This window comes from Cydia strobilella, chromosome 4 (genome assembly GCF_947568885.1).
Source record: "Cydia strobilella chromosome 4, ilCydStro3.1, whole genome shotgun sequence".
NCBI lineage: Eukaryota > Metazoa > Arthropoda > Insecta > Lepidoptera > Tortricidae > Cydia > Cydia strobilella.
Genome location: NC_086044.1, coordinates 1,956,508 through 1,969,830, shown reverse-complemented (window position 1 = coordinate 1,969,830; position 13,323 = coordinate 1,956,508). Strand labels below are relative to the sequence as shown.

The window sequence follows — 13,323 nt, the reverse complement described above, 5'->3', positions numbered from 1 at the left end:
TTGCTACGCTCGCGGTTCAATTTTAGAATCCTTCGGTTGCTCGGGTATCGTGCGCGGCACGTCATTTTGAACCTTGTTGGAATGCAAGATGGTTGATATTGGGCTGTGGCCGCGCCAACTATAACTATAAACAACTTTGCCCCATTGTAAAACCAATAACTATTATTCCATTACCACAGAATAAATAATAGTAGTAATAGGTACAGACGATTCGCTCTCTAACAAAACGCGTCTATTACGACACATACACCGCTAGGTGGCGCATGCGCGACCGGCGTCCGTTCCGTAGCGGTGCGCGGTAATTACTATGGCTAGACCTCAGAACTGGGGGCGGCCGCATGTACTTGTAGCGGCGCGACGAAATCGCGGAGTGTGTCACGCCTGCCATTACTCCGATGTCTTATTTTGAAGGCTTTTTGGTGGCAATAAAGCTTTAAATCAGTAACACTAAGTTCCCTTCCATACTTTTTGCCTGAAGACTGGTTAGCGTTGAAACATAAAGGTATTTTTTTGTTTGTGTATGCTCAAATAAAACGCTTCATACATTTACATTTTTTTTTTATTCAATATAATAATCTTAATAAATCCAAAATATTTACACAATACAAAAACATACAGTTTGACCTGGATGTCAACGTTCGTCCCCAGTACTATCGCGCCTTCGCAATTAATTAGCACAAGTCACATAACAAATGCATTCCAAATTCAACCTTAACTGCTTTCAATAGAAACCAAACTGGCATGTTTTGAGATGATCTTTCGTTCTATAAGATGCGGTATATCGACTGGCTCGCAAACGTTACGTTTCACGGAGTAAACCGTCAGTGAAACTTGCAACTTTGCCCACTAGTGTCATATTTACCCCATTTATTCTTTTAAAAGCCATACATTTAAAAACTTCTAAGGGGTAATACAGTCCACTGCAAGCTAACTATGAGCTGTATACATTTTGAGGCAGAATGTGTAAAATAGAAGAAAAAAAATATTACTTACAGAATATAACTTTTTTCTAACTATTTATTGCAATCATAAAAATATCTGGCCTCAACGTTTCTAGCCCCACTCTACGGTATCTACAAGTTTGCCTCTGGGCAAAGCTGCAACATTTCAAAGTACCACGCAGTTCCGTTAACGCCGGTGCAACCTTGCGAGAACAGTCGAAGTGCTTATATACAGTTAATTCCATTTTCTTGTCGCGGTCCTAGGCTATGTTATACTGAATTCAAAACCACTCTGTCCCACCAGCCAGGATCACATGCTCATCCACATTGCTATTTTGAACGTGAAAACGCAAACTGCTGCCTTTATATTAGTCTTCATTGTAAATTAGAGGCATAATTTCGAAGAAAGATAATAAATTCGAATACATTTACATTTTCACCTATAAAATATATTGCTGATAAACACCAAGAATCCGTCGGTGGGAGCTCAGTGTTACTAACGTTGTAGTGGTGCAGCCGCGATAGAAACAATTTAAACAATAATACATAAACAATATGTAATATTCGCGACGGGCACCACCAACGTTGTTGCGCCACGTGCTGCGTCTATTGCAGAGGGAACTATAGGGTTTTCATTACACTTTAAATTAGGGAAGCGCCAATTTTTAACTTTGCCCACATATTAATCTAAGGGAAAGTTATCTTACAAAATGAATACTTAATTCAGCCTTACATCATTAGAAAAAGAAACTTGAGATCTGGATAGTAGGCAATATTAAACATTTTTGAGCATGTAACATGAAAAAGAAAAATTAAAAATTGTTTCAATTTACAATTGAAGAAAAAATAATACCATTTTACTAAATGGTATTTATACTATACGTTATTTAAGTGTAATCAAATACAAAACGACCTCCGCCATAAACGCAAGGACGCGAGTGTCGACTACAAAGCACTATAGTTTACATATGATTCGGAAACCCATATGTATTATTACATTATATATCTTCGTTATCCTATGCACCACACACCCTAAGGCGCCATATTGATAAGTACAGTTTAAAATCAAATGCTAATTCATTATCATATACTCATGGCTCTAAATAGCGCCGAAGATTGCTTTTATTTGATATGACCAAGTGTGTAAGTATTCAATATGGCAGCTTAGGACGCCGATGCCCTATTTTAATCTTATACCGGGACTATACAAAATTTCGGGACATTTTTAATAACAAATATAGCTTCACGCGTTTTTGCGGTTAAGTTTATCACAAACAATCTAAGCGATACAAGTTTAAGGCGCTCTCGGACCGGCCGCGAAGCACCTCTTTGTATACTTAGACAACGTCACATTATCCCCATATCATTAATAAATATCTGTATCTATAGTTAATTGCCCTATTACTGTATTGTAATAGCAACTTTGCCTTTATTGAAATTGATTTAAAATTGCAAAAAGCATGCTTAGCAGCCGGTTCAAATGTGCCTTAAGAAATTAGGACTTTGCACTCTCGAGGTGTTCCTACACACGTTCCCTTCACGTACCTATAGACGAGTGACGCGATGCACTTAGACGACCAAGAATAAAGAGTACTGTCGGTTACATAATGCCAATCTCAAAAGATGTTATAAAAATGACATAACCCAAAAATTATCCAACTTTGCCCACCCTTTATCATTGCCCGGAATATCTAATCTCAAAATGTAAGGATTAAAATAATTTTCCCGAAAAACCATGAAGCCGAATGGGCAAAGTTGTAACAATTTCAAAGGATACAATAAAATCAGATATTAAGAACCCTGGCATTTAACATATGGCGCGCCACCAAATTCCCTCCTGTATATAAACTCGCGAAGCAAGCGGCGAGTGGAATGCTAAATAATAACCTTTACATTAAAGTTAACTGCCACAACACCCCCCTCTAGTTACACTTCTCTTAAAAATATATAATCATACAGAAAATATACTAATACAATTAATATAGAACAAATTTGTCCAATGATTATTTTATTAGGTATATAAAATAACGTCCTAACTGAGATGTAAATCTAATTTAAAATAACTATGCACATGTGTATGAGGAGGCCCTACACGACGCAATACTGAAGTGGCACACACAGTTGCTGTCTCTCTAAATAAAGTATAGAGTAAGAGAGACAGAAACTAGTTGTGCTCGCTCCATTGTAACTGTCAAGTTTTAACAACGTTTGAAATTTGCAAAACTTAAAACAGTAGATTATTACCCGTTAACTATTGATTTAGCTGACCAGAACGAAAATTAAATTTGCAAACGAATATGTCAACATTTTCAAAAACAACGATCTTATACAAACGTAATAAGAAAGCCTTCTAAAAATAATATTGCACAGACATTAAAGGGACACTATATTAATATCAATATTACCAGTTGTAAATATAATTCACCATGTCCGACACGGCCATCCTGACATTGCACGCGTCCCTTCAAATCAACATTTGTTGAACGATTAAGACATGTAGTATACTGTCATTACTGACAGTCTGGCCAGCTATAATCAAAAGTTCAGTTTGTAGACCTTTATGGAGTTACAGGTGTAGGGCGGTGGTGAGCTGGTAAATCATAGTAGGCATGAGTGATGCGAGTGAGCGGGATTTCAATTTAGTGACAGAAACCGTGACATTAGACAGGGCTTTGTTAGTTATAAGTTACACCATAACAATGAAAGCGTATACTATTCATGTATAAATTATAGACAATAGTTATAGTTTTTATTGGCCTTGGTAATAATTCATTAATGATTTTAATATTCCTTGTCGAGAATCCAGCTCGATAGAATAAAATATTTTTTAGTGTTATTGTAACTTTAAAATGACAATATGGACACTAAATAGAGGTTCCTGTGTGATTTTTAATATCAATAGTCACACGGGTAAAAAAAGTAAATCATCTTTAGAATATTTTCTTCTGAGATAAATTCTAATAAATTGATTTTTGCAATAATTATACTTTGTAAGGTTATATGTGTGCCAGAAAAGCGGATTTTTTTCATAAAATAGATTTAATGGTTTCTTTTGACACTAATGACAATGAACGATCGAATGATGTGAGTGAACGAATGTAAATGCACCTTCACCACAATTTGGACAGCGATGGAGCGACCCTTCGGCCGGAGTTTAAAATGAAAGCGTGTAAAAGTAAATTCAGTGGTTAAAATATAATAAGTGAAGTTTGAGAACCGTGAAGCTTTCTAACCAAGTATTTAACTGTTAAATTGTAGATTAGACTAAAACGGGCGCGGGCGGCGCGCTTACGGACATGCACGGACTTTACCCTGTAGGGTAAATGCTTTAATATGTGCCATTCTCAACCAGAAGGATACTTATTATCGGTTGTCAATAAGGCGCTATTTCAATATAGCTTCATTTTGAAATCAACCTTATTGACTAGCGACAATGTGGTACCTTTTGGTTGAAAACGTCACATATATTAAATAGCTCTGTAACTACAAGTTATTAACATGTGTGTACCCAGAAACGACTTCAGCGACCGTACACCAACTGACCTTAGTTTTTGTATCTGTTTATACATCAATACCATTCAGATACAAAAAAAAACCTGGCCTAATTTACCCCAAATACTCAAATACATTCTGAATATACGTGTACACGGTCGTAGTGTGGTATTGTGTACACGTGTATAAGGTACACGCGCCGCCCGCGCCATCCCCGCGCTATGTCCGCCCTAAAACATGAACCAAATTAAATATATCTTTATTAATTACATCTCGTACGTGTATTATAGCTAGTATGTGGGCGACTGCGGCTACGTACCGGATCACGCGCCGAGCGCGCCCGACCAGGGTAGCGAATTTATCTGGAATTTGATAAAAAAAGGCTTTTAACAGAGTTAACAAAGTAGTGCAATGTAGCTTTTATAGTTCCATTAAAATTTTCTAAACATGTTTAATAAAAGATTTCTTGATTTGGGATACTTTTATTGATAGCCAATACCTTTATGTCTGTCAGCTTTATTTATCAAGTTGTTTACTTAAGACGGGCAACACACAACAAATCCCTATTAATATTACTTTGATAATGTTCTGAAGTCATAAAAATAAAATATTGACATTCTAAAACATTATTTAATTGAGTTAATTAAAGGACGTCGAATGAAGTTGGCAACCTGTCAAAGGTTTTTTTATAGATAGCGCCAGCATATGTTTTACCTGTCTCTAGTTTTGTTCTATGTAACTTGGCTTAAAGGGATGCTAGATCCCAAGCCATAACATTAAAAAAAATAAACAAGAATTTGACAATATTCGTAGGACTGACAGGTACAACCCATGCGACAGGCCAACCCCATTATCTGTAAAGTGTCATAGCGTACTCTCAATAATATACCTTTGCCTCAATAATTTGCCTTTATATTAATGATGAGTGTTTTTTCCTGTTTTGTTTTCTTTCTTGTACAATAAAATGTTTTACTACTACTACTAATATCCTGTATCTGTATATGACATTTTAAAGGTTTATTCCACACACTCATCCGGTTTGAGAGATTTAGGCGTCGTGTCGTGTATCTAGATTCTCCTATGTATTTAATTGTATACAACAGTGTACACGCGTGTAATAATATATGTTTTCCCCCTTGAGTTGTTCGTGTGTGTACGTGTGTGTGTGCCCTAGTCGAGTAGCACTCGTGAAGCGTGTACCCGTGCCGTGTACCCGTGTACACCGGTACGGTACGGTACGGTACGCACCTCCCCCGTGTATCACTTGCAGCAGGAGGAGGCGCGCGGCTGCTCGCCGTCGTTGAGGCGCCGCGCGCCGCCCGCCGCCGCGCCGCCGCCGCCTTCGCTCTTTGGTAACTTGTTCGCTGAAACGCAATTAGGTAATTTAAATATTTTTTTATTAACATTTCAATCTCCCAATTTAAATAAAGTTTTGTGTTTTCTGTCTAGTGTCTTATTAAGCAGAAATCTCGGAAACTTCCAACTCTAGCTTTGATGATATTGATTCTACTCTGAATCGACATAGGTTTGCGCCTTCTAAACTCGACCATACATTTAGTGACAATGACCATTACTGATTTAAACTTTCACGATTTTTACTCATTATTATTTACAAGTATTAAACCCACCTCCGACGTTTCCACCACGGGGACAACGCCGACCTCGAAACGTCGGAGGTGGGTTTAATACTTATTTTACGCGATTAAGTCCCGTCGTTGTAAATAATAATTGACCATTACTGACCAGTAGGCCGAGCACATGATTGAGGCGACAGTATCTCGCCGCGAGATAGACTACCCGTCTTTTACTAACTGTATGAATTAAAGGGGGACGGGTAGTCTATGTCGCGGCGAGATACTCTCGCGCCAATTATGTGCTAGCCCGGCTGCACTCTATATCTTTAGATACCACTGATGGCTAGGCCTATGCGATACCTCGAGGCCGCTGGCATCAGGTTGGGACACTCCTCTGGTCGCCGCCCGAGCGCCCACTCAGCACACTTCAGCTGCACTTACCGATCGCTATGAATATGTCGTTGACGTTCAGTACTGTCTTGACGCTGGTCTCCGTGACCAGCCACCCGTTCTCGTCAGCATACGCTTGGCCCTTTTCGAACTCAACCATTACCACTCGAATTCGATAGTTCAGCTGCACTTACCGATCGCTAGGAATATGTCGTTGACATTCATGGCGGTCTTGGCGCTGGTCTTTATAAAGAGCAGGCCATTCTCGTCAGCATACGCTTGGCCCTCTTCGAAATAGACCATTATAACTCGGACTCGACAGTTCAGCTGCACTTACCGATCGCTATGAATATGTCGTTGACGCTCAATGCTCTCTTGACGCTGGTCTCCGTGAACAGCAGCCCGTTCTCGTCGGCATACGGCTGGGCTTCGACCTCTACACTCAATCATCACAACTGTAACCCAACAAGTTCAGCAGTGACTTACCGATAGCTAGGAATATGTCGTTGACGTTCATGGCGGTCTTGGCGCTGGTCTCCATGAACAGCAAGCCGTTCTCGTCAGCGTACGCCTGGGCCTCCTCGAACTCGACCATGCGCTTGGCGGCGAGGTCGCTCTTGTTGCCGGCGAGCGCGATCACTATTGACGGCGACGCCTGCCGTTGCAGCTCTTTCACCCAGTTACGTGCGCGCCCGAATGTGTCCTGCAATCAAAAGGGTTAATGTTTTTTTGTTAAAAACTTTTATCGCCGACTGTACTTTTGAGCGAAAACAAATATCGAAAGTTGAAAAAACAAATATTGTGAGTGTTGTGTGTCGACCCGGTGACATCCGTAGTGCGCAAAACGTTCAAGTTAATAAACAAGACCAAGTGAAAGTGAAGACAGAGCCTAAGATGGAGCTCACCGGTTCAGTAATAGCCTATTCACTCTTCCTTTAAAGCGACCACCTCGGTCAAATTTTTCAGGGAATACAGATAATACAGAATTGTCACCAGTGCATAGATACATTTTCGAACAAATTAAAAGGTGATAATCCGCATGTGAACTAGTCAGAAACGATAAAAATAACGATACGATATCTTGCTTGAAGTGACAAAATTTTTCGTATCAGCTAATAAGCGTAATACTGTCAAATAGCTAATAAGACCCATAGCCAGACATGCTCAATTTCTTTAAGAACAAAAAAAGATCAATTTCAAGTTATTTCGATACACCTATAAACAAGTTTCGAGAATGAAAACGAACGATGTATGTAAGTACCTACAATAGCTTAAAAGTAACAATGTCAGTTATTTTTCGACTGTTATAGCTGTTCCACACGGCATCGTTTTCCAATGCCCATTCGTAAACCTTATTTCAACGAGCTAAGGTCCACATTGAGCAGTTATCGTACGAATAGCGGCGCATGCAAGGTCGCGGCTCGCATGTAACCGGCGCGTATAAAGCAGTCTAATTAAACATTCAGACGTTTGGATTCCCATCAATACTATTATCCACCAATAGAATCGCGAAGTTATTACAATGCTCGATTCAATTGATTGTCGAGAATCCAGAAAAGAGAACTGTTTTGTCAAGTATACATGTCTGGATATTTCTTTCGTGGTTTCGGGCACACTACGTTGCGGCTTGAACATGTAAGGTCGGTAAGTCGTAATAGTATGGGCAAAATTTTGGGACGTCAGCGTCACGTGACTACTTCTCTATACAAACGTAGTTCCCATTTACCTCTGAGAGGCTGGATGTGAATAAAATTTTATAGATCAATTTACACATTTTTTGTGGGCAATTATTCTATTTCATAGACACGGATTTACAAATTTACGTACGGGTACCGGGGTTACCCGGTTCGTAATTTTTTTTTTCGAAAAGTAGGACGCCAAAAAGAATCAAAAATGGATTAAAAGCCTGGGTATCCGAAAACTTAACCATCTTTCATTGAACCATATCAAATACAATAGCGTTTAATTTGAACTTATCGCTGATTAGATTAATTACACATGTCCAGTCGCCATCAGACATATCGGAGCGGACGTGGTGCTCAAAAATGGCGACTGTACAATGTACATGTTATCAGGAGTCTGAAATAATAGCACCTGCATACTAGTTAGTGCAGCTTTATCTAGGCATGCAGTTAATACACCTGCATCGCCGCGGGCGGTCGCGGTCTGAAGGTCGTCTGTGCTCAAATTTATGAGAACTCCGTACAAATATCAACGTAGCTGGACAATGTACTTAACTAGAATAACCTACGTAGTACGTAGTTACTACACACAACTTTATGTAGGTATCTGTTTCTTTCTATTTCAGTTTATTTTTCATCACATTCGCTCAGTAAATGTGGAATTGCACGCAGGTTTAGGGGGAACTATAGAAAAAGCGTTTTCCCTAGGGAGTTATGAAGTTTCTAGTATTATAATTAACAGTTTTTTGTCTTTATACTTCATTTTTGTATTGCAAGTGTGATGAAAAAGATTGTGTGTAACTCGGGGCGTAATAATATTGCAAACTCGAATCTATAAATCGCTCCGGCAAGCCGTCGCGATTTAACTATACTCTCGTTTGCGATATTTAACTTACGCCCCATGTTGCACAATGTACTATTAGAACAGTCAAGGCCGATAAGTAAGGGTGTTTCACTATTTTCATTATTTTGGGTTTGATGCTAGGTTTCGTAATGTATAAAATATAAGCTTCTTCCCGCGATATCGTCTGCGTAAAATAGTGATAGTTACTGCTAAAAACTACCCTATGTCCTTCCTCGATAAGCGGCGCAGTAGTATAACTGTTGCTAAAGTGAGAAGTGTTTTATAGATATTTGCCATGTTAATTATCCCACTTTCAAAGTTACCCCGAAAGAGAGAATGGGACGTTTATGGTGGCGTCGGTGGCGCTCCAACACTGTCGATTGCCAAAGCTGTGCAGAGTTAGCTTCGACAGACTATACAGAACCCCTGGCAACGCCACCCATAACAAGAAGCGATTGGGCCTAAAATTATACAGTCGGACATAAAAACCGGTGATAAAAACATTAAATTCGCATGCAAATGATAACGGGCAGCGTTCAGCAAGCACCGAAACATCACTCATAGAAGTCACTGAATAGAAGACTTATTATTTAGCCGTAGATTCGTATTTCTTAAATTATTGTACTTTATTGGAGTTTACTCCTTAAGAATCGATTTTCATATTTAAAGCCCGGGGGTATGAAAGTTTATGAGGAGTAAGAATTAAATTTGTCCTCACCAAAAAGTCAAACAATAGGAAAAAGTGCGCTTGTTTCCCCTAAATACGACGGTGATCGATCAATTAACAGTTACCGAGTGTGCAGGATTAGTCCTGCTCACGTCTCATGAATCAACCTGTATAGTTTTTGTAAGAATAGCATTTCAATATTTCATTCAGTTTCTAAAAACATACACTCTACTTCTCACTACTAAGTTAATCATGACGTATGCATGAGCCCTTGACCTTGAACTTTGGAAGTCTTACAAGTGCGCCGTCGATACCCGTGGGCGGCGAGTGCGACAAATATAAGACAACACTGCGACACGACCTATCACCACAGGTGACGTAGGGGATCAATATTCTAGAACACTAGTAGGTAGGATAGAGATAATCTTAAGAATTTCTTGAGATTTCTTAATCGGGTAATTCTTGAGCGTCAAATTCTAGCAACGAGTTTTTGATATACTATACCTTTTCTACGCACATATCGTTAGTGCTCTAAATGCGTTCAAAAACCGTAGAAAATGACCAGCATTATTGCAACCAATTTTACTATGAGAACTTTCTTATCTGTGGTAGTAGGTAAAACCTGTACTCTAATGTTATCACATTATAGATTTTTGTAAGGTTATGAGTATGGATGGTATAGAAAGGATGCCAATCTCTTATGGCAGAATTGTTGCAAATGTGACCGCTTTCAGCTTTAAATAATAGTTCCTAATCTCTCCGGTGGCGCTAGTTAGGCTCTGGGACATGAGTATAACATGAACCATCAAATAACCCGACCAAATTACGTAGGTTGTTTTTGGTAGTATTTCGGTGTATGGTGGCGCCGCCTAATTACTGTTTTTTGATGGACACTTTTCATAGATAGAGATTTGGCTCCTTTATATAGTCTCCATGGTTATGAGTTTAAATTTGGAAATTCAGAAACTCAAGTGGTCCTCATTCTAGTATCCATAATTCCATAGATATTAAAACAATTATCGATACGAAACGTCAATTCACTATGTGTTTTTAATATAAACCGCACGACATTATCGGATAATTATGAAAGGCTATAATTATCTGGATAATTTCGAACCCTGGTGCCATGCCAAGTTCTAACGAAATCCGTTTAGCTGTTTTTGCGGAAATGGCAAAAATAAGTAAACCATAGCTTGTGATACCATAAGACGTTCACGCGCTAAGGAGTATGTCGTCCGTTATCCCTGTATTGAATAAAGCAAACTGCTTAAACCGTGTGTTTTCAATAGCCCCGCGATATACGGCAGACACTATATCCTGCAGGTCGACAGTAGATAAATGAATGGCCATGTACGCGGCAACATGTCACACTAGCCCGGTATGTGCCCGCTATCACCTATCACGCCCAGTGAGATAAACGCATTCCATTCACTGAGACCCTGCTCACATTTCCGAGTCCGTCGGGCCAGACGTATTCGACCAAATGCGGTATTTATAAATATCTAAACATGAGATATTTAAGAACTTGGCTGCTACCATAGAGTAACTGATACTAGAGCGTTACTGTCATAGTAAATTTTGTAACCCCAGTAAATTCACTGCCATCTGTCGACACACATTAAAACTAAAAATGAAGACTTATAAAAATACGATAGAATGTATTTAAATATAGATAAGTTTTTTTTTATTTGCATTAATTATTTTTATGATTTTGACCCATGTTCTTTCACTGATATGCGTTAAAATTGTTAAATAACAAACGAAACCGTCAACGCCATCTATACGACTGTAGGCCAAAACTAGTAGCGCCCTCTGAACGAGAATCAAATTTTCTTGATTTTCGAGGCACGTTTTTTCCTTAGACTGTATCCATCTATTACGGAGTTATATCTATTTTTGCTGCTACTTTATAGACGAATGGTAACATGTTACCCTAGCCAGGCGTGACTCACTCCGCGATTTCGTCGCGCCGCTACAAGTACATGCGGCCGCCCCCAGTTCTGAGGTCTAGCCATAGTAATTACCGCGCACCGCTACGGAACGGACGCCTGTTCGCGCATGCGCCACCTAGCGGTCATATCTGTCGTAATAGACGCGTTTTGATAGAGTGAATCTTCTGTACCTAGTATTAGTATTTGTATTTAGTATTAGTAGTATTTATTCTGTGCCCAGCATGTAGCGCGCTATCATGCACTTTCAGCAAACTGAACGTTATCAGGGCTACCCGGCTTACACTTCCGAGTGTTCACCGTCAGAAGTATCGGACCAGTGGCGTAGCGAGGCGAGGGCCGAGCGGCCCCTTGCCCACGGTCACGCACATAAAGAGGGCCCCGAGATAGCCAAGCTTTTTACTAAGGTACCCTATTACTAAGACTCCACTGTCCGTCTGTCTGTCTGTCCCACCAACCGACCAGGCTGTATCTCATGAGCCGTGATAGATAGACAGTTAAAATTTTCACAGATTATGTATTTCTGTTGCCGCTATAACAACAAATACTAAAAAGTACGGAACCCTCGGTGGGAGAGTCCGAATCGCACTTGTTGATTTATTACTTTGGGGATACACATTGACAGAAAAGGGCCTCGCAGATGCGGCTTTGCCCACGGCTCGATTAGTTACTACTACTACGCAACTGTATCCGCCCAGCTATGGTGTCTGCGACTGGGTATGGTTATCTCACACTACAGATATGAGAAAAACGCGAGTGTGAGATATTTGCTACGGTATATCAGGTAGGTAGCAACTGTCAGTAAAACCCCTCGGGCCCTCGGCCTCTACAATAGAGGCGTATCGTATTCAGAAGTTCGAAATGTTTGTGTGTCTACTTTCTGAACATGGCTGCTTTTGTTAATAATGCATGAAAAATTAAAAACAGAGTTTCTTCTCATACAAAAAATCCATTTAGACAGCGACTGAAGATTTTGACCTAGTTCAGAAGAATCTCACAACACGTCACATGATCAATATCCGCAGGTTAAGACTGCAAATCGTGCCAAAGATGCAACGAACAGCGAGCAACTTAGAAAAAAGACTCGAAGGAATTACGATCCAGATTCCGATAAGTATTCTAATCTCTTACAAATTAAAATAAAACTATGAAAACGGATTATATCGCGTATATTGAATTTATAATACATCCCGACGTTTCGAACTCTTTACAGCGTTCGTGGTCAACGGGTGACTGAGGAAAAATTACAAAATGCAAAACACGTTGACCACGAACGCTGTAAAGAGTTCGAAACGTCGGGATGTATTATAAATTCAATATACGCGATATAATCCGTTTTCATAGTTTTATTTCATGAGTAACTATCGCGGTAACCGAAGACAATATTCTCTTACAAATTATTAGACAGCCCACATTATAAGGGACAGTAGTCCTTTCCTTAAATACGATGCCATATAAAACGTCAAAATCGTTCATTTCGTCAAGTTCGAACACTGTTATGACTGCTTTTGTAAACAATATTTGATTTCTAGTTTGCATGTGCGCGCAACACGTGGTATGGTAACTAACCTACTAATCGCTAGATGTCGCGCAAGTGACTAAAATACGTGAGTGAAACTGCTAAGTTAGCTAATTTAGTATGTCTCACGATAGTTTAAATTCGATAATCGCAAGATGTTATAATGCGGCCAAAATCAACGAGCCGATAAAGTAATAAAATCAAAGAGAGAAAACTGCAACACACATCGCTAGAGATTGCGAGAGCAAGCGAGACAGCCAGCTTA

General features: G+C 39.6%; 1 protein-coding gene across 3 annotated transcripts in view; it reads right to left on the bottom strand.

Moving 5' to 3' along the window:
* Positions 1-541: 541 nt before the first annotated feature.
* The window catches only part of LOC134740444 (ras-related protein Rab-5B), a 28,654-nt gene continuing 15,872 nt past the window's right edge, over positions 542-13,323 (bottom strand). For 2 of the 3 annotated variants that reach the window (XM_063672878.1, XM_063672879.1), the window contains exons 4-6: positions 6,884-7,100; positions 5,682-5,797; positions 542-4,795 (exon numbers count right to left, since the gene is read on the bottom strand). In XM_063672878.1, the coding sequence (XP_063528948.1) occupies positions 5,694-5,797; positions 6,884-7,100 (321 nt within the window). In that variant the 3' untranslated portion in view covers positions 542-4,795; positions 5,682-5,693. The remainder of the gene's footprint in view (positions 4,796-5,681; positions 5,798-6,883; positions 7,101-13,323) is intronic. The other variant, XR_010127820.1, reaches the window with a different exon arrangement.